Here is a 21628-nt window from a genome sequence, read left to right as displayed (position 1 = left end):
CTTTGAGGCAGGGTCTTGACTGAACTAGAACTTGATGGTACAGCTAGTCTTGCTAGTCTCTGTCTCTGCCTACTCCAGCTAGAATACAGTAGGCCCCACTCCTACATGGCATTTGTGTGCATTCTGGGGACCTGAACTCTGATCCTCATGCCCATACAGCAAGTACTTTAATTAGTGAACCACAGCCCCTAACATGCGTTCTTTAAAATTTATTAAGTATGTGACTGTGTGCATCATGGTGTGTGTGTGGCTCAGGGGACAACTTCTGGGAGTGGGTTCTTCCTTTCTATCTTAGTGATGGAAGCAGGGTCTCTCTGCCATGCTGCACAGGCTAGGAGAGCTTGCTCACACTATGACTCTCCTCTCTCTGCCTCTCATCTGGCTGGGTTTACGGATGTGTGAAACCACACCTGGCTTTTCCTGTCGACCCCAGGAACCACACTCAGGTTGTTAGGCAGCAAGCTTTTCCAGACTGAAGCTTATGCGCTTTTTAAGACCCACTCCCAGCCGTGCATGGTAGTTCACACGTGTGACTGGAGTATGTGGAGGGTGGGCAGCACAAGCAGGAAGACCCTTGTGAATTACAGGGTCATACCCCGTCTTAAAAAGGAAAACAAAACATGGCTGACCATTTTGACAACAATTCATATATAATCTTGACTTGGTTTTTTCAAGTATTTCTTAATCACGTCTTCCAGAGAAGTAAGTGCTAGAACTCCAGGACAGACTTTTGTCATTACCCACTGCATGCACTGTGAGGTAGAACATGATCCTTCATAGTTAATAAAATAACAGGGAGAGAAGGAAAGTCGTCTCTCTCCCATCACTTAAATCTGCAGGTCTAAACATTTATCGGGCCTGTGAAGTCCCCTCATGCTCCAGCACATGGAGGTTGCAGGACATGGGCATGTGCCGCAGACCCAGGTTATGTGGACACAGTAACAAGTCTGTCCAAGATCTGCCTGCCTTAACCTTGCCCACAGCTGACAGGCCAGTGCTCTGGCTCTGTGCTGTTCCCAGCCCAGCTTTGCTCTTCATGCCTATAGGAAACAAGTCACTCAGCGAGCCGTTTCCTGAGTCTTTTCTAATTCTTTAACTTTTAAAATTAAGACTGATTTTTATGTATATAATGTTCTGCCTGCATGTAAGTGCACTGTGTGCGTGCCTGGTGCCTCGGAGGCCAGAAGAGAGTGCCGATCTCATGAAATTGGAGGTACAAATGAGGCACCACTGCTGGAAACTGAACCCTGAACCCCAGTTCTCAGCAAGAGCAGATGGCAATCTGAACCACTGAGCCCACTCTCTAGCCATCCCCACTCCCAGCTCCTGATCCCTGATCTGTACGCTATGACCTGAGAACCACTGGGCTATGAAGACTGGATGTTAGCCACACCAGCTAGGATTCTGCAATCCTCTCATCTGGCCTGTCTCAGCTGACACACATTTGAAACGTCTTCATCAACAAAATAATAGAATATAAATCTTTAACGGGGCTAAACACAAGCCATACACAGTGTAAGTCGCTTGGTCAACAAGGAACCCATGGTCAGCACGCAGTGCAGTGTAAGCTCAGCCCCTCACCTTGCATAGTCAACAGGAGTCTTCCCACTAGAATCGTGTGTGCCTGGGTCAGCTCCGTACACTGCCAGCAATTCAGCCTGTAGGATCTGTCCTGCTTTGGAGGCGACGTGGAGTGGAGTGCTTCCTTTTTCCTAAGAATTATTAATAAGTAGAGAAGAAGAGCAAACTAAGCAGACCCGGCTACCCAAACAAAACTCAGCTCCAGTCTAACATCTGAATAAGTGACATTTTCGTACAGGATGGAAGAAGTTGGCTTGGGCTCCTAACGACAACAGTCTCAGACAGGTCTCAAGATTCCCTGTTCTCACACTTGAATGGAGTTGCTGAAAAACAAACAGAAACACAGTCGTTGTCAAAGTCAGGAGCGATGTGCCAGAGCTGCTGGCCACTTATCTTAACACACTTTACATCAGTAAGAGATCTTTATTTGGCTCAGGAAAATGGGGGTGAGGCTGTTCACAATGGCTGCAGGCTGCAGGCAGGTCTGGTTTTTTTTTTTTACCAACAAGGAGCTTGACCAGCAAAGGCCAGGCTGCCCAAATGCAGGCCTTGCCAGTAAGAGGTCAACCGTAAACCAAGCAAGCAGCACGAGAAAAGGTGATGTGGGGAATGGATTTCAAGGTCCATGCCCTCCCAGCTGTATGTTCTGAGAAAAACTCTGCACAGCCCCAAGCAGCCTGGGTGCTATGGTGCCCTCTGCCAGTAGGGTTATTGTGTGGACTGAAGGAGATGGGGAATGATTCAGAGCTCAGATGCTGCTACACTATTAATCTCTAGCTGCTGCCATAGCCCGGATCCCAGGGGCTCCAGTCTGTACATGCTGTTCGCCTGCTCACAGCACCCACTATCCATCTGCACGGTTCGTCCGTCCACACAGCGCTTTCACCAGGTTGCTCTTGTGGGAAACGGGCCTGTGCACACTAAATTCCTATCATCACAGAAACGCTTTCAAACTCCCAGAAAACAAACCGCCCTCCTTCAGGGCTGCTCTCCAACTTTCCTGACTGGTTCCGCGGGGCAGAGAAATCCATGTAACCAGTCTTTTTTTTTTTTTTTTTTTTTTTTTTAAAGATTTTATTTTTAACTATAAGTACATGTGTACATCAATGTACACATTGAGTGCAGGTGCCAACAGAGGGCAGAAGTGGGAGTCAGATCCCTGACTGGAGTGCTATGGTTTGAGTCGTCTGAGGGGGCTTCCATAGGAACAGCACATCTTCTTCATCACCGACCCATCTTTCCAGCCCAAGCCATCACCGTCTTCTTTTTATCTTCTTCTTACACACACATATTTTTACACAAGGACTCACTGTAGCCCTCGTTGGCCTAGAACTCACTATATCGACCAAGCTGGCCTTGAATTCATAGCTCTCTTGAATGCTGGGAACTAAAACAGATGTTTGCCACTATACCTAGCTATCAGTTTTTATTTGGTAGAAAGGGAAGCTATTTAGTCAGTAGAAAAATTCCTTACCTACATATACATATTGAGTGAGCATCTAGTTCAAAGCCCTGCTCCCAAACCCAGGATGTGCATTTCTATGGCACTTTAGAGACATCCACGGCCCGTGGAGAGAGCGAGCTCCCGCTCAGTGTAGCACACACTGCTGTGCTGCAGCTCTAGCCGCACTTCGCCTTCTGAAGACCTTCCAGCCTCTGGAGGCTGAAGCCTCGGGCCTCCTCCCTCTACTGCCCTGGTCTCAGATCCTGGGTCCTCTAGAAACACTGTTTTGAAATGGTTATTGTTTCCAAGTAAAGAACTTAGCAAAATCTATGTGAAATCTCTACCAAAAAGTACAAATTAATTATCAATTAAATAAAAGTAAAAGAGGAAAAGTAATAGTTTCTTAGACACCCATTTCCCTCTATCTAGTACGTCCAGGGACAGGAGTGAATGCCACTTAAAGGAGAAAAGTCAGTTTATTTAAAGGCACGAAAGACATTTGTTTCTTCCAATACTACTTTAAGTGAAGCGACTGTCCCGCCAGGCCCCACAGCAGACTGTACAGGGTGCGCCCACCTTACTAAGATCTTTGGCAGTCACACTGTCGTCGTCACGGCAGGGCAATCTGTGTACAAATGCTAACATCTGATACTTGGCTCTGATGAATTCTGCTTTATTGGGGCTAGTGTGAAAACAAAAAGAACACAGTTCACTTACAGCTCTGGCACATTTCTCATTCTCTGTACTGTAAGAAGAGGAAGTGACCCACCCCCCGAACAGAGCTGTGATCCATTTCAGCACAGCAGAACGCCTCCACACTACACGCTACACACCTTTCTTCCCTCTGCCTTTCTCCAGTGAGCACCTGGAAGAGGCAGCATTTAACCCTGGGCCGCAGGCCAGGCACTGCCCGAATGCGGCGGCTTCACCTGTCTGGTCACACCTAGACCCCAGCCCTGGTCTCCAAATGGAGAAATGGTCCCCCTGCCTCCCTCTGCCTTCCCAACAGCAAATGCCCCAGGCACAACCCACAGCCCCTGTGAAGGTGATCAGAACAGCCACATTCCTTTCCACAGAGCCACTCGCTGTGAAGAAATAGGAGTTTCAGACATTCCACTCACTGGACTTTATCCTGTGGATTGGCTTTCCGTCTTCCACTCATAACAGAAGCAGGGTCCAGCAAAGAATGCTCCCAGATAGAATTAGCACCATTGCTATACAAGGTCTCAACCATCTAAAAACAAGAAATAGGAAATGATATTTTATTTCCACAGATATTCAAAAAGGATCAGTAACAAAACTGAAAAAACAAGGCTGTATTAAAACCCTCCATGTTTGGTGCTGCTCCACCACTATCCCTGGTTGTACAGTGAGACCGGGCATCAGGCCACCGCTGTCCCTGGTTGTACATGAGACCGGGTACCAGGCTACCGCTGTCCCTGGTTGTACAGTGACACTGAGGTGCTCCACAGGGATGCAGCTTTGCTTGTAGGAGAGCTCAGACCCTGCTCCTGGGCACACACTTGCAAACTGAAGGGAAAGTAACTGGTGACTAGGTTGTCATTCCCTGCCTGATCACATGCTGTTTACCATGTGTGCACCATTTACATAATACTTTTCATTAAATTCACCTATTTAAAATATTTTATTAGTAATAATTATGCTAGTTTCCTTATACATGATTAAATAAAGTAATGCAATAAACATATCTGAGTGCTAAGCTCTCACGCACCCTCTAGACTCGATGCCTTAAGGTCAACCCTAGGGTTTTCAATTATTCATCTCTGGACCACTTGTAAATCCTAAAATTGTAAACACAGACAGACTTGGGCAGGTCATGCTAACCCTCACGAGAGAATGGGCCTTTGGACACTTCTAACAGAACTCTTGTACTTTCGGTTGTGAGCCTACCCTTTAAAGGCCAAGCCATCTCTGCAGTCTGAGTAGAACTTGTAACAAGCATCTCTCATCGTCCATTCCAAACAGGACTTCCAGAGATGCCGGGCTGCTGGTGTAGCTCTCAGGCTTCTTGTCAGTAACTCGAGCCCCTTGCTTTGGTGCCTTGGTTCAAGTGAGTTTAGGGGCTGCTGTGCAGCTGTTACAGATTTAGCGAGATGTGTGCTAAGACAAATACTGCGAAACACCAGGGTCAGTCCTGAGTTCCAGGAGAACTGAAGGCTGTGTATCTCAGATAGAAGTACAAGGAATACGACATCGGATCCCAAACAGACAAGTGTTAGGACCCCTGACAAGCGCTAGGCACGCAATCACGCAATCAAAACATGCTCAACTAGGCCTCTGTCTAACAGCAAGAGCTTTTTAAAAAATTTCAGGGGTTGGGGATTTAGCTCAGTGGTAGAGCGCTTGCCTAGGAAGCGCAAGGCCCTGGGTTCGGTCCCCAGCTCCGAAAAAAAGAACCAAAAAAAAAAAAAAAAAAAAAAAATTCAGATGTTTGTTCAAGCAATTTCTGAGGAATCCCAGTCTATGTTTCTATCAAAGTAGAAAAAATATGTTCTAAAAATATGGGCAGGTGCTCAGGAGTTTGCCTGTTAATGAAAAGTTTCTGGATCATTTATTTGAGTTTATAGGAAAGAAAGACTTTTTTTTTTTTCAGAGTTGGGGACCGAACCCAGGGCCTTGTGCTTGCTAGGCAAGCGCTCTACCACTGAGCTAAATCCCCAACCCCGAAAGACTTTTTAAAAATAATCTCTGAGGCCTGCCGAGGAGGTTCAGTGTTAAACCAAGTCCTGGTGGCTCTGGCAGAGGGCCTGGGTCTGAATCCCAGCACCAGTGTGGTGGGACATGAATGTCTGTAACTCCATGTAAAACCTCATGCCCTCTTTTGGCCTCTGTGGGCACATAACCAAACACTTATACATATAAAGAAATAAATCTAAAAAAATTAAAAAATAAAAATGATTTCTGAAGTTGGGCATAGTATACACCTTTAGTCCTAGTACTTAAGCAGCAGAGGCAGGTGGGTATCTTTGAGTTCAAGGCCAGCTAGGGCTACATAGTGAGACTGTCTCAAACAACACACAGCAATTTCTGGTGATAATCTAGAAAGCCAGCAGTGAAGACGCACTAGGAAATGTAAACTTCATACTGACACAGTCTATCCCTAGATCTCTGTATGTGTAACTGGGATTACGTTAGGTGAGCAAGGAGAGAAGAGATGAGGACAGCGCCTTATACTGTCCTCGGAGACGATGGGACAGCCCTTTATTCAACTATAATCAAAGGAAGCTTCCTAAGACGTAGGATGTGTATTAGGCAGTTCTTTAGTTGCTACACAACAATCCCTAAAGCGTAATTTCCCAATTCTGAGAATTCTTCCTGTCACTTACCTGAAGCAGGGTTGGAGGCCATGGTGTGTGTTTAAGATGCCTGACTTGGGAGATGTGGCGCCCTAGGCTCCGATGAACACTGCAGCACTCATCACATATGAGAGTCCCCCTGTTCACTGATGCCCAGGAAGGATCTGGAAAAAGAACAACACCTCAGTGGTAAGGACACCAGTTGGTGGCTGTGCACAGGCATAGCAAAAGATGACTGACGTTTGCTTTTTAAGAAAAACAGAACATGTCTTGTTGTTTGATATGCTCCTTAGATAGGAAGCTGGTGATCCTACCCGCCTTGTGATTACTCTGCTAAGTAGACTGGCAGCCTCACACAGCAGTCACCTTCCTGTGCAGGCCACAGTCTGCAGCCTGGATGTGGGTGTACACCACAGACACGTGCTCTCAGGGAACGCTAGTTAAAGTGGCAGATTGAGGCAGCAGAGGTAGATCACTCCACTGTTTTCCTGCGGTGTTGGAGACTGAGCCTGGGGCCTTGTCCTTACAGGGCAAGCACTCTACCACTGATCACCAGCTGGGTGACCGAGTTGAGCCCCTTTTTGTGACTAACAGAGCTGTGTGACCTGACAGTGGATTATCTGTGTAACAGTAGCTAAGGTAAATTGTGAATTTATTGCTGCCCGAAACAGGAAGTCCAGACCCATGTGCTAACAGAAGCCAGAAGAGAACAGCAGAAGCACCCGGCTGCCGCGCCTGAAGGCAAGCAAGGGTTGTCCGCTCTGCTCAGATGATGCTCTCTGACAGGTCTGCTTTAGATCACCTGCTGGATCCAGTCGTGCAGCTGATCTGAAGAAAGATGCTTCAAACCAACAGACATAAAACAAAAATGAATGGTACTTCTGGTTGAGTACAGTACCTTTTCCCTTTAAAAATCCCACAAAACTTCCGACAACCTGTCATACAAGGAATAATTCACACTGGGTGGGTAGGATGCACATGGGTGAGTAACCCCATCTCATCAGACTCACAGTGGGGTGACACTAGGTGCTACTCTAGCTGCCTGGCATAAGGGTTACATTTTAAATTCTTCAGTGTCTGTAAGAATCTCTGAGATGCATGTAGACATCTTTACCATTTGTAAGTTCATTCCAACCCTTGCAAACCATGTGATGAAAAGTTGTGGGACTTCAATCAGAGAAAACCCTGGGAGCCAGAGCGTGCAGTGGTTAAGAGGGTTGGTTATGGAGACAAACAGTCCATGGTTTGAATCCCAACCCTGCCGTCACATCTTGTGCAATAATCTGACGAGGCAAGCTGCTTCTTTGAGTGTCTTCACTGTGGACCGAAGTGGAATAGTGACACATCTCACAGGAGGGACGATGTAAAGAATAAAAATAAGGGGCTGGGGATTTAGCTCAGTGGTAGAGCGCTTGCCTAGCAAGCACAAGGCCCTGGGTTCGGTCCCCCAAAAAAAGAAAAAAATAAATAAATATAGTGTCTGCCACTGTGGGGCAGGAAAGGTGCATTTTAAATGAACGAGACTCATTAAAAACAAACAAGAAATCAGGGCCCAGAGGGTGTGGCTCTCCTTGCAATTGTGAGGACCTGGCTTTGATCCCTGGCACACAAAGGCAAACAGACATAATCACAGTGGAGTGTGGCTTCTAGAACAAAAACAGGAAAGATTTCACCGTTGGTGCTACCAGGCATTCTAAGGAGCAAGCAAGGGTGGGAGACTCGAGGCTCTTCACGCAGGCATGCACCAGCGCTGCCTTCTGCAGCAAGGCATTAACATTAAGACTGGAAGTGTGGCTTTGATTTTCATTATCAGAGGTCCACAGTTCTCTCGGGGCAAACCAGGCAGAAAAGGACAGCAACGTCTTACCACGAATCACGCAGTGGTCTCCATCAGTCACTTGAGCGCATGGATCAGAAACCCATGGAAAGAACACTGACCGCACACAAAATGAAATTTAAGCTTTTTAATTAGTAAGGTTGGGTGAAGCCCTTCCAGTCTATCTGGAAGGCAGGACTTTTTTTTTTTCCCAGAGCTGGGGACCGAACCCAGGGCCTTGCGCTTGCTAGGCAAGCACTCTACCCCTGAGCTAAATCCCCAACCCCAAGGCAGGACTTTTTAATCAGGCTCCATGAACACCACAAATGGATTTCAAAAGTATCTGTGCCCCTACTCATCTCATGCAAATGTTGTCCAGGAGAGTTAAGTATTTGAGCAACTTCTGAGAAGGCCTTAGCATGAGGATTTCAAATGAGCCCTAGTCCTACAGGTAACCCTTGGCCTGAGCGGTGCACAAAAGGCAGCACACATTCCTAGTTGGTCCCTAACCCTTCAAGGTAGCTTCATTCTACTCAAAACAGGAAGGAAGTGACTCAAGCCTTTATAGATTTTTTTCAAGACTTCTAATATGAAAACAACAGAAAAGGTCCTGAAATACCACGAATGGACAAGACAGTGTTCGGCATGCCAAGGGGAGGCCATCCGCCTCTGCCATGTACCATCCCCCTGGAGGAATAAGAAGCACGCTTCCCAAGAGGAAGTTTTAAGTTAGACACACTTGAATCAACACAGGCAAGAAAAGAAGGAAGCGGAACAGACAGCATCGGTTAGCTATGTTAGAAATGATAGTATAAACCTGGCTTTCAAATAAAGCCCCTCTTTTAAAACTGTTCCTGTCTCCCTTTATCTTTCACTTGTAAAGCTGTAGGACCCAGGCCATGAGATAACCAGTACAGGCTACCCCGGAACAACTTAAAACCAATCTCTGCTTCCAAATGACAAGATGGAGAGGAAAAACCAGTTGCAAGCTGCGGATGTTCAATGGCTCAATTAAGACTGTTTACTGAACACTGCTCGCTGCACCAAGAAAGTCATCTGATATTTGACTTCAAACCCGAAAAGTCCAAAGGACCGAAATGAGCACCTAAAGACCTGAATAGAGCACGACCTGTCAGTTGGGTCCCAACTGCAAAGCCAGATCCAATGTTCAAATCCAAGTCCTATCTGCAGTAAGAACAGCTTTGGCACTTCGAAGTCGCGGAGTTTACACCGCCAGCGACAAGTGTGTTAGTTTGGTGCGACTCTGAAGCCAAAACGTCACTAAAGGAACGAACGACAAGGGGTTTTGAACTGAGTTAACATCCTACAAAAGAGATGATCCCCAGGGAACATCCATTGACCACGGTGCACACTGCACTGGCGAGGGTTTCCATGGGGGGTCGGGGGGACCAAAACCGAGGAAATCAAGGTTTGAACAAGAAAAGCCATTAGTCCAAGGTCACACAGAGGCAAAATATGGTGGGAACTCAGACCCTCAAACTTGTTCTCCCGACCTGGGGCTGTCTGTCTCCCAGGAGCGGCCGCCCGGAGTAGGGCGGTCCTCCACCTGGGGCCCGTGGGACGGCGCAGCGGGCGGGAGACCGGGAAGGGGAAACACCTGCAGCCGCGGGCCGCCCGCCTCTGACTCCTGTCCTGTCACTGGCCTTCCGGGGCTGCCTAACCCGTTCCGTCCCCTCCCGTCCCGTCCGGTCCCAGGCCCTCTGCTTCTGCGTTCTGCCGGGCCGCGGGAGGGAGGGAGCCTCGGACCCTGAGGCTGACAGGCCCGGGACGGTCTCGCGCCCCGGCCGCCCGGGGGTCGGCGTGAGTGGGCCGCAGTCAAGCTCCCGCCCGCGGGGACCGCCCCGCCAGGGGTCCCGGCCCGGAGAGCGCGGCGAGCGGGCCCGGCGTCACTCACCAGGCCCGCTGCAGTCGGCGCACACGTCGTTGCTCCGGAGACGCTTCGACATGGCTCCCACCTCACCTGCCGGGAACCCCGCGACGGCAGAGGCGGCGGCTGCGCTTCCGCTCTAACGGGTCCCCGGGCGGCGCTGGCGGCGCCTCTCCCCTCAGCGCCTCGCAGCCCCGGCGCACTGCGCACGCGCGGGGAGACGTCCTGCGGAGCCCCAGCGGGTCATGTGACCGGAAAGGGCACGCTTCCTTATCGCCATCTTGAATGAGGGCAGAGGTCTGCCCAAGCCTCCTGTGACTGTCTCTAGATACTCTCGCAATTGGGATCTTCCATCTGGGAAGTGATTTCTTGTCCCAGGACTGATTAGGACCAGAGGAAGAAGCAAGGCCTTGTGACAAAAACTCTATACATATAATCTCCCAGAGACAACGGTGAAGTTTATGTCCAGAAGAGGCCTCAGAAGTCTAATGTGTTTATCCAACGTGATGGATAGTTGCCATTAGAGCTTTTAGGTACCATCGTTTTTTAAGAAAATATTTATTTATTATTTATTTATTTATTTATTTATTTATTTATTTATTTATTGTATGTGAGTACGCTGCAGCTCACACGAAAAAAGGGTATAGAATCCCAATGGTCATGAGCCACGATGTAGTTGCTGGGAATTGAACTCCGGACCTCTGGAAGAGCAGTTAATGTTCTTAACCTCTGAGCCATCTCTCCAGCCCCTAGGTGCCGTCTTTATGTCACTGTATCCTGTATTAGCTCCATTCACTCTTCAAGGACTCCAGACCCGAGCAGAATGGACGTGGTCAGTTTTCTTGGACAGCCTTCGCACTCATCTGAAGAGATGGGTTGTGTATATAGAGCCAATAAGGAAGAGGAGGTGCTTTGCAGGTTGCACTGGAGGACTTCGTGGCAGCTGTAAACACCTGGGCAGAGACAGCACTTGTTTCTTCGTTGTGACGAGAAGACACAGTGTCTGAAGTCGCAACCCAAAGGATGAATTTTACTTGTGCATACTGTGGACCAACCTGGATACTCCTCTGGGCCACAATCCTAAATCTGAGTGGTTAGCTTAGTGAGGCTGATGCGGGATAAACCTTCACGGCAAGCACTTTGAATTATAGCCGAGTTGGAAATTCAGACAGAACAGCGGTTTTCAACAGGGCGGTTTTCTTCCTCCAGGGGAAAAAACTGCCCGTGTCTGGAGACAGTTTGGGGGATAGTGTGAGTACTGACAGCATGGAACAGGCGAGCGTCCACCCTAACTTACAAAGCATCGGATGACCTCCGCGCACAGAACCCCCCAGTTCAAACACTGCAAAGTTTAAAAGCCCAGAGACACAACTACCCCGATAGTGAGGGTATCTGGTGTCACTTATCCGGGGTCCAGATCTCCTGTGAACACGATTTCACGCTGCCCACTTCCAAAATGGTTTCCGACCAATCGCGGAAGGCGGCGGCTGAGGGAGGCTCCAGTCCGATGGTTTGGTCCAGGCCTGCGCGTGCACCCCCGGGCGGCAGAGCCGATGGAAGAGGCCCGATTGTGGAGCGCACCACTGGAGAAGGCCGGGCAGGGGACGAGAGTCGGAGGGCGCGCACAGTGGGTTTTGTGCGTGGAGATCTCGGGCTTCCCAAGGGTCCCGCAGTTCCACAGAACGGTGGTGGTCGTGTGTCCAGGCGTGGGGGCTTGGTGGGGCGACATGGAGCGGGACTCGGTCCGTTCAGGAAGTCAGGTCCCCCTCCGCGGAGCGTGATGGAACGCCTCGCGTACTTCCCTGTTCGGGGCGGTTCGGCCGGCAGCAGTCGGTTCGCTAGCTGTCAGCGCGGGCGCGAGCGCGCGGGGCGCGGGGTGGGCGCGGCCGAGCGGGTCCCCGAGCCGGTCCCCAGCCCGGCCCGCGACCCCGGCCTCCCGCGCCGCCCGCTCCGGACTCGGAGGCCCTTGTCGTCCGCTGCGCCCGGCACTTGGCCGCTCGCCGCTCTCCTCCCCTCGCTCTCCGTCCGGTCGGGCGGGCCCCCGAGACCCCGTCGGGTGGGTCCAGGTTGGTGGCAGGCGGGCGGTCAGGCCTGGGTGGCGACCTCCTCGCCATGTCCTCGGCCCGCGACACCAGCAGCCGCTTCCCGCTGCACCTTCTGGTCTGGAACAACGACTACCGGCAGCTGGAGAAGGAGCTGCGGGACCAGGTGAGGTGCGCGGCGCGGAGTCAGAGTCGGTTCGACTCCCGAGTCCCGGGATCTATCAAGCGCTCACCGTAGACCGGGCCCGGTGCCTTGGGCTTTTGGTCCACTCTCCCCTTTCTGATATCACTAGGAATGAGTGCTTAGTATTCCGCTTGACCGGGAAGGAAATTGAGACCCCAGAGCCTACTTGCCTTGCGCAAGGCGCAAGGCCACCGAGCTAATGAGAACCACGTCGGGATCTTTTATCTCAGGCCGGCTGGCCCCGGAATTCACCTTTAAGCTTTATGGCCTCGAAGACGGAAGAGCGACACACACACACACACACACACACACACACACACACACACACACACACACACCCCTTACTCGAAGACGGAAGAGCGACACACACACACACACACACACACACACACCCTTACTCCACCCGCCCTGGTGCTGGGGAAGAGCTTGGTTGGGTTCCGTGGACCGGTTCTAACTCCTGTGACCTTGGGCAAAGCAGTTATGTTCCGGGGCCCACTTTTCCTTACCCATAGGATAAGGGTGTAGGCAGTGATGACGGAAAGCCCAGTCCCTGTCTAAATTGATGGGGCTGGGACGGGGCCTAGGAATCAGTGCTTTTAACGAGCTCCCCAGGGTAGTTGGTTTAAGTGTGAGAGTCTCTGCTGCTCAGTCCTTAGGACCCCCCTGTTCTGAAGTACTTTGGATTTTTGTTGTTGTTGTTGTTTTTAATATTGCCATCTTTCTAAATCAGCGGTTCTGAATATTTGGCAGTGCAAGGAGAAGTTTGGGGCTGTTGTGACATGAGAGGTGGGTACTGTTGGCATGGAGTTGGGTGGAGGCCAGGGACCCCGCTGTGCCCTACAGTGTAAAAGGCAGCCACCCACCCGCAACAGAGTGTTACCGGACTCCAAATGTTAGTAGAGCCTTGGTTGAGAATCTTGGTGTTATATTATTTCGTTTGTTTGGGTTTCTTGGTTTTTCTCTGTTTTTGCTGCAGACAGGGTCTCACTGTGTAACCCCTGCTTAGCCTGGAGTTCACTGTGTAGCCCAGGCTGGCCCCAAACCTGGGTGAGGAGTGGCCTGCTGAAGGCTGAGCCACCTGGATGGAGACTCCTGGCATTAAGGGCGCTGCAGTCATTTCATTAGGTATGGGGTGTCTGGGTTGCTCTCTAACCTGTAGCAAATGAGATAAGGATTTGTAATTACTCCCGAAATCCACCACAATTGTTACTGTAGGCTTCATTCATGTTAGCCTGTGTGTCAGAGGCTTGCTTTTGAATGACTTACCGCTGACTAGTAACTGTTGCGAACCCTTGGTTCTTTTGATTGGTAAACATTGCCTTGCTGCTGTTGGAACAGTTCTACTCGGCCTTGGTTTATAGCTTGCCATATGTATTTTTAGTTGGATGGGCACCATGGGAAGTCAAAAGTCACATTTTAAAAATAAGGATTCCATGGCGGGCATGTCGGCGTACATCAGCAACCCAAATCGCCCAGGAAGTTGAAGCGGGAAGATCTGGAGTTGGAGGCTAGCCTGGGCAACTTGGTGAGGGCCTGTCTGAAAATAAATAAGAAAGGGTGAGACAGCCTGTGGGGCCCGAACACTTTTCTGTTGTGTGGGAGGCCCTGGGTTTCATCCTCAGGTATGTGGGGGATGGGGGTGGGGTCCAGACAGGGCAAGGTTCTGTAAGAGTCATTGTTCTTAATTAGATGACAGGGTAACTACTTAGGATTTAAAGAGATATGACACATGCCCCCAGAGAGGATGATTCACTGCCTGCTATCCCAGTATACCTGCTGATCTAACTCTCACACAGCTCAGAGGCCTTCTCTAGAATCTAAGCTCTTACACCCATCCACAAGCCCCATTCCGGACACTTCAAGAAGTAACCAGTTTTGACTAGATGTGGTGGCCCCCGTCCTGGAGGCCGGGGCAGGAGAATGACAAGTTCAAGGCCAGTCTGGGCAAGTGTGACTCTGTCTCAAAATAAAAATATAAAAAATGCAGAAAAGGACTTGAAGCACCTACAGCTCAGGGTTAGAACATGGAAGGGTTCCGGGCTCCGGGTCGTTCTGCTGAGGACAGTGGTTCGAAGCTCACACACTGTTGAAAGTACAGAGAGTCATGTCACGAGATTAAATCCCATGTGATAGAAAGATTCGTTATCACACCTCGGACTTCAGGCCGGAGTTCTGAAAGCAGCTTTCTCCTCACTGAGGAGGGAGAGCTGTCTGCAAAAGTAAGAGACAGGTCTTGGTCACGATCTCAGCAGTGGCCGAGTCACCGTTTCCTGAAAAGAAAAAAAAAGTGATAAAGGCATGGAAGATCTGTTTTGACCATGTCAGACCTTAAGAGCATTTGTAATTAAAGTTTGGGAACTAAAATCTTTTATTTTTGTTTTGAGACGGCGTTGCCGTGTAAATCTAGGTGGCCTGCAAGTCATCTGTGTAGCCCCGGCTGGCCTCAAACCCTCTCAGTAGTCTCCCTCCTCAGCCTCCCCTGTCCTGGGGGTCATAGGCTTGGCAGGGTTTGGGAATTAAAAAGTCTTGCTGTAGATTCGATGGGAGAAAACTTAAGGTCATTGCTGTCCTTGACTTCAAGGCTGAGAGAGAATGCTCATGTACTTGCCGGTTCTTTGGTCCTCTCGGTTTTGAGGCTGTCCTAATTTAACACAATGGGTCCCTTGACGGTGTAGCACTTGTGTCTAGGGAGGAGACCTTAACACGGACATCTTGACGGTCATAACCATGCAATTGGACTTCAGCAGGGGGCAGAGCAGCTGTGTAGGGCTCCTCTGCTGTCACTGTTAGGAAGCTCTTCACTATGTTGAATAAGGGACATCTTGGATTTCATTTGTATGAGTCCCTCTAAGTTATGGTCTGGGGTCAAGATAATCGGTATTGCTGGAATGTCTTTAAGAAGCACAGCAGGAAGCCTGTGTTCACCCAGATTCCCTATTGGCTAGGAAGAAAACACCTTCCTCTTTGACCAGGAGGCAGCTGGGTGTAACGGCTGGCACTAGTACTAAGTTGTGTGTTTGAGCTTGCGACTTACCCTTGTTGAATGATCACCGTGAATGTGGGTGGCCTGGGACTTGGCTGTGCAGTCTAGGCCAGGTGTGAACTCAAGGCTGTCTTCCCACTGCTGTCAGTCTTCTGAGTGCAGGACTTAAAGACAGTGTGCCAGCGTCTGCCAAATATTTCTTCTCAAGACATCTTAGGTGTGGTTTTTGTTTGCGTTTTAGATTTAAATTGTATGTGCGCGCGCGTGCGCGTGCGTGCACGCATGGGTTGGTGTGTGTCCCCTCTCATGGGTCTCTGAAATCTTTGATTTAGTTCTGCCATCCCTTTGAGGTAGGTCATTGTGCTTCCCTCCCAATCTGGAGACCTGAGGAGCAGCTGGCTGTTGTGCTCAACTGGCTCCTGAGCCGTAGTTTGAAGCTGGAGAGGAGAGTTCTGCTCTGTCTGAATCTTGTCTCTTTCTTTCCCTCTCTCATGTCCCCTCCCCTCCCCTCTCTGGAGAGAACGACAAATAGAAGAGAGATAAAAAGCAAAATTTTGCATTTTATTTTTTCTTGGTGTGGTGTGTGTGTGCATGCGTGCTTGCCTGTGAGGGTTCAGGGGAGGGCAGCGGTTGATGTTGGGGTGTCTTCCTCAGTCATTTCTCTACCTTATGTTTTGAGACCAGGTTTATCACTGAGCCGTGAGCTCATGCTTCCCACCAGAGGGGCTGGCCATTGCACCCCCGTAATGCTCCTGTCTCTGTGTCCCTAGTGCTGGGGTGGCAGGTGTGTGTCATGCCTGGCTTTTACGTGGACACTAGCGGGTGAGTACACAGTCGCTGTCTTCAGACACACCAGAAGAGGGTATCGGATCCCATCACAGATGGTTGTGAGCCACCGTGTGGTTACTGGGATTTGAACTCAGGACCTCTGAAAGAGTAGTCAGTGCTCTTAACCTCTGAGCCATCTTTCCAGCCCATAAGCACTTTCTTTACACACTAAGGCCTTCCCAGCCCCTGCTGTGTGTGTGTGTGTGTGTGTGTGTGTGTGTGTGTGTGTGTGTGTGCGTGCGCACACGCGCACATGTGCGTACATTTTGTTTTGTTTGTTTGGGTTTTTTTTTGTTTGGTTGGTTTTAGATGTTTCAAGGTGCAGCCCCTGCTGCCCTCTGCAGGAGTGCATCCCTGTACCTGGCTAGGAATTAAAATCTTCAGCCAACTGGCCCAGGCTGGCCTCAGACCTGTCTTCTTAGCCCCTGCCCATCCTTCAGGGATCTTGCCTCTACTCAGGGGAGCTAAGGACCGCAGTAGATGGAGCTTCTGACCCACAGCAAATGCCACCAAGCAGCACGAGCAGCGCGAGCGACCCTGAACCCAGGGATTTAGCTGTTTTATTCCTGTCCCAGTTTTTCTACAGGAGTTGGGAGTTGGCTACAAAATTAAAAACAAAAGAGTCCCCATCATCTCAACAGTAAAGCCGCCGTCGGCCTTGCTGTGTGAGCCCACGCCGCGGCCCCCTCAGCTGTCCCATCTCATGAGTGGGACTTGGAGCCGGCACACTAGCTAGCATTCTGTTTTGTCTCCAGTGCCTGATACATGCAGCACAGGAAGAGCTGAGTTTATCCAGACCACGACACTAAAACCTTGTCAGCTTCCAGTGTGGCCAGGAGCCGGCATTGGTGTAACTTGGCCGACTGTGGGAGTGTTTCAGTCACTTACTGGAGTGCCTCTTAACCCACGACTCTGATGTTCAGTGGGGCTTTGAAGTTGAAGGTGTCTGTGTTCCAGTTGTCATCTGGCCAACTCCACTTGGCCTCGCACGGATGCTGGGAGTGAATGAGCTCTTACAGAAATGAAGGCAACGGGGCGGTAGCGGCCTGACTGAGCATGAGGAGTGCTGGGACTGGTGGAGGGTGGCAGGCAGGGAGCACTGGGATTGGTGGAGGGTGGCAGGCAGGGAGCACTGGGATTGGTGGAGGGTGGCAGGCAGGAAGCACTGGGATCGGTGGAGGGTGGCAGGCAGGGAGCACTGAGATCAGTGGGGGTGGCAGGCAGGAAGCACTGGGATCAGTGAGGATGGCAGGCAGGGAGCACTGGGATCTGTGGGGATGGCAGGCAGAGAGCACTGGGACCAGTAGAGGGTGACAGACAGTGCACTTTCAGTGCAAGCACAGCAGCCAGGAAGGGGAGAGATCATTCCACAATGCAGGATCCCCTAATGTTGTTGGAAGCTCGTGGCGGTCTCTGGTGAGGTCTCTGGGCACACCTTCTAGTCGGTGCCCTTTGCCTGTAGTGAGCCATCAGGATGAAGCCCCTGGAGGCTTTCTGGTGCCCCTCCTTGGTCATCAGGAACTCAAGCTCACAAAGCACCACCTAGGATACCTTTTTCTATCTGACCTCAGGTAGAAGCCCCAGTCCCAGAGGCCCAGGTCGGCCTGAGAGAGGAAGAGAGAAGACAGTGGGTGTCTCCCCCCTTCTACTGGGGGCCTCAGAGATAGTGATTACCGTGTGTTAGGGCCTTGAGAACTCATGGGAGCTAGTGAGGAAGCTGGAACCCACACCTAGGTTGTCTGTAGCCTGCCCTCAAAGGGCAGCCATTCGCTGCCTCCAGAAGATGGCAGGGTGGTTGGTAAAGAAGGCCTTTGTGCAAGAAGGGTGGAATCAGCCAGCACGATCTCATTCCTTGACTTCATTGGAGACTCAAAGGGGAAGAGGGACTTTTAATGTGATCCGGCTCGTGGTTGAGGAATCAAGAGTCAGATAGGAAGGCTCAGGGTTTGTTGAACTCTGAGAGCCCATGCTTTCTGCGCTGTATTAGCTGGCAGCGCTAAGCCCGAGTGCAATTCATGGAGCTGTGCAAACCTCTCAGGAAGAGTGACAACTCTGAACCTGCACGGCGTGGGCGGATGCTCACCGAGGCAGCAAGTGCCACCAGGAGAGCTGGGGGTTGGGGGAGGTGGCTACAGAGCTCACTTTTTACAGGGGAGCAAACCCAAGCTCCAGAGAATTGAAGGAACATGCCAAGCCATAAAAACAGTTTATAGATGGTGTGTTGGTCTTATGTGCTGCAGATAAACACACACAGTTTCCCCAACATCTTCACCGACACAAACTTCACGCACTGTAAGTCTCCCCGCAGTGGTTTGAATGAGTGGAGTTTGAGCAGATGGTTCCAAGCTCGTGGTGTTTGGAGTAGGGGGGTAGGTGGTGCATCCTTGATGGAGGAAGTACGTCATTGGGGGCGGGCTTTGAGGTTGTCCCACTCCTGCTCAGTGTTCCTCAGTGGGGCGTGAGCTTACAGCTTCCTGCCGGCTAGAGTGGACCGTAACCCGCGGGCACCGTGAGCCAAGTAAACCCGCTCGTTGCAGCTGCAGTTCTGTTTTTTTCACAGCAACAGAAAGTAGCTAAGACACTCTCTCCATTTAAAGTGGCCTAGCCAAGGTGTCAGTATGTCCACTGTCAGTTCCAGGCGTTTCCATCACCCTAACAAGAGCCTCATCCCATTACCCCCCTCTCCTCATCCCCATCATCTGAAGACTCCCACCTGCCAAATGCCACACGTCACCTCTGCCACCAAACAGTGGCTTGGTCTGTTGGTCTCAACTTAGCTATTTCTGGCAAAATGCAAAGCTTGGGTTTTGTTCTTAACCTGTTAACACTTGAAATTCTAAAAGGAAAAAAAAAGCATTTAAATTATTCTTAAACATGATAAATAAAGGAAATCATACACTCTTAGCATCCGCTTCTCCCTTCTCCCAGGCCCTCTGGTCTGGGGCAGCTCGTGTGTTCTGCCTTGGTAGACCTGTCAGGTCTGGAAAGGCCACATAAATCGATTCATAGAGCGGGGCCTATTCTGTCTAGCGTCCTGCTTTAGAGATTGGTCTACGCTATAGCACCTATCAGTTCTCCCTTTTAATGAAGGTCATTTTTATATAAGGTTGACGGTGGAAACCTGGTGTGCAAGGTACTAAATGGTAAGCTTCTGCATGGAAACACTGTTATCTTGTTCACTTATTCCTAATTCTCAGAATAGTTGCACTTTTTTCCTTTTGTTTTGAGACACAGTTTCTCTGTGTATCCCCAGACATCCTGGAACTCACTGTGTACAGGCTGGCCTCGCCTGCCTCTGCCTCCCGAGTGCGGGGACTCATGAGTTTGGGAGTGGATTCCTTAGGCTGTTCTGTGTCTGTGATCCTGTACACATCTGTAAGTAGAGATGCTTTCACTCGTGTGTAATCTTGTGTCTTTTATGAGTGTGTTCCATGTGAGTGCACATGCTCAGAAAGACCAGATACCCTGGACCGAGAGCTAGGGTGGCTGTGAGCTGTTTTACGGACCCAGGTCCCTTTTCTTGCCAGGGTACTGAGGCATCTGTGGGCGCACGCAGTAAGCATGTTCAGTTCGGAGCCTTCTGCTTCCTTGGTTTGAAAGTTCCTTGTCTCCTCTCTCACCTTTATTCCCCCAGTTTTCAGTCACACTGTCACCGTCATGTAGGAGAAAGGGAGGCAGGGTGAGCTCCGAGGAACCCTCAGCAGCCGTGCAAAATGTGGTGCCCGTGTGTCTTTCTGTCAGAGCAGAAAGCTGACAACAGAGTGAGCTGGGGCTTTGCTTGTGCATCGGTCTAAGGATTGGTTGCCCGGGAGGCTGAGTGTTGGCTGCAGCCTCGGTGGGTGCTTCTTTGTTTCTGGGTGCGGATCGAGTGGCTGCCTTCCTACGGTAAATTCAATAAACGCTGTGGAGACAATTCGGTACAGCTCGCAGTGTGCGGATCCTGCACCTCTCACTTAGACTGAGCGTAAGGACTTAGTTTATGTAATGGAGGGAGGGAAGGTAATGTGCCTGCTGATTACTCCTTTACTGTTAGCTTCACCCATGTTCCTAGTTCACAAGTTCAAAACCCTGCTACTTTTAGGAAACCAATCATTTAATGCATGTTTGAGAACAGGATGGCAGAAGAAATCGAATACTTAATACTTGAATATTTTTCTGTTCTCAATCTCTTTGGTACAGTGGACTAGCCATACCCTTAAAGTTTAAGGAACCTCGGGAGGTAACATGGAGACAGGATAGTAGGGTTGTCTCCCCTACTCAAGACCTTCCTTTATGTCAACTTGACCTAACCTAGATTCAACTGGATTCTAGGGATTGTCTTAATTGGTCTAGTTGATATGGGAAGGCTCAGCCCACTGTGGGTGGCTCCATTCCCTACGAAGTGGGTTCTGAACTGTGTTAAGAGTAGAGAAATCAAGCTGAGAGCAGGCAGGTGAGCTCACACATACATGGTTTTCTCTGGCCTTCACTGCGGATGTGACGTGACCAGCAGTCTCAAACTCCCGCCTTTTATGATTTACCCAAAGCAATGGGTAGTACCCTGGAGTTGTGAGCCAAATAGACTTCCTCCTCCTCTGCCAAGCTGCTTGTTCATCAGGGTATTTTATCACAGCAATAGAAGCAAAGCTACAGCGTCACCGATGATTAGCCACAGCCTGCACCTACCAAGTGGGAAATTCCGGAGAGAACTCATTTTCGTTCTCAGTCGTGTGTTGCTCCAAATAGGGTAGATCTGTCCTGCTGGTGACATGAGCCGCCCTTGTCCAGCAAGCCCACACTGTGCGCTGCTTTCTGTCAGTCACTGAGCAACCACTGTGTGTATCAGATCTGCGTGTGGGGTACACCACCACAGTATCTGAGTTTACCTCACGTCCCCAAAGTACAAGGTGATATTGGCAGCTGGGGCGTGCCAAAGGGGAAGCTAACGTTAGTCCTTCCAGTGCAAACATGAAAAGGCTTAATTAATTTGCTCTCTAGACAGAGTGTCACTATGTAGCCCTGGCTGTCCCGGAAATTGCCACGTAGATCAGGCTGGCCTTAAACTCACAGAGATTCATATGCCCCTGCCTTCAGGGTGCTGGGATTAAAGGTACGGGCTGCCCTGCTAGGTGACAGTTCTTGATCTAACTGTATGAGTGTACGTGTAGGAAAGGCATGGTATATTTATGAGCTTCAGAACTTAGCTTCAGGCTCTCACAAGGATTCCTGGGACCTAGGGGAAGGGGTGCCCTATTTTAGCAGTGGGGGGAGTGCTGGGCCCGGGGCTGGCCCGGGAGCCTCATGGGCAGCAGGCACACACCGCTGCCTCCGCCTTTTCCTCGATAACAGTTCTTATCTGTGCCATGCATAGCTGTAATACAGTTTTAGCAGAGTGGGAGGTTGCGTAACTGTCAGATCGTGGCCGTTAACCCTCAGTCCGGCTCTGCTTCCTTCCTCGGGCCTGTGAGGTGATTGTTTGGAGACCATGGCTTATACCCAAACAGCTCAAACCTCCAGGCAAAGGACCTTTCTCTCCCAGGCACCATTTGGCGTTTAGGAAGGTTCG

General features: G+C 50.2%; 2 protein-coding genes across 26 annotated transcripts in view; one reads left to right on the top strand and one right to left on the bottom strand.

The window, feature by feature from the left end:
- Git2 (GIT ArfGAP 2) overlaps positions 1–10252 on the bottom strand; it is a 40809-nt gene extending 30557 nt beyond the window's left edge. For 12 of the 24 annotated variants that reach the window (XM_087578532.1, XM_087578540.1, XM_087578536.1 and 9 more), the window contains exons 1-6: positions 10140–10252; positions 6373–6506; positions 4147–4259; positions 3602–3707; positions 1818–1904; positions 1582–1712 (exon numbers count right to left, since the gene is read on the bottom strand). In XM_087578532.1, coding sequence (XP_087434658.1) covers positions 1582–1712; positions 1818–1904; positions 3602–3707; positions 4147–4259 — 437 coding nt within the window. In that variant the 5' untranslated portion in view covers positions 6373–6506; positions 10140–10252. 24 annotated transcript variants of the gene reach the window in all.
- Positions 10253–11874: 1622 nt separating this feature from the next.
- Positions 11875–21628, top strand: part of Ankrd13a (ankyrin repeat domain 13a) — a 29495-nt gene continuing 19741 nt past the window's right edge. Inside the window, exon 1 of one of the 2 annotated variants that reach the window (XM_087578992.1) lies at positions 11875–12254. In XM_087578992.1, coding sequence (XP_087435118.1) covers positions 12159–12254 — 96 coding nt within the window. In that variant the 5' untranslated portion in view covers positions 11875–12158. 2 annotated transcript variants of the gene reach the window in all.

The sequence above is a fragment of the Rattus norvegicus genome, chromosome 12, assembly GCF_021556685.1.
Source record: "Rattus norvegicus strain SHRSP/BbbUtx chromosome 12, alternate assembly SHRSP_T2T, whole genome shotgun sequence".
NCBI classification, from domain to species: Eukaryota; Metazoa; Chordata; class Mammalia; order Rodentia; family Muridae; genus Rattus; species Rattus norvegicus.
Note: the sequence above shows the minus strand (reverse complement) of the source record. Positions and strands in the feature narration are given on the sequence as shown.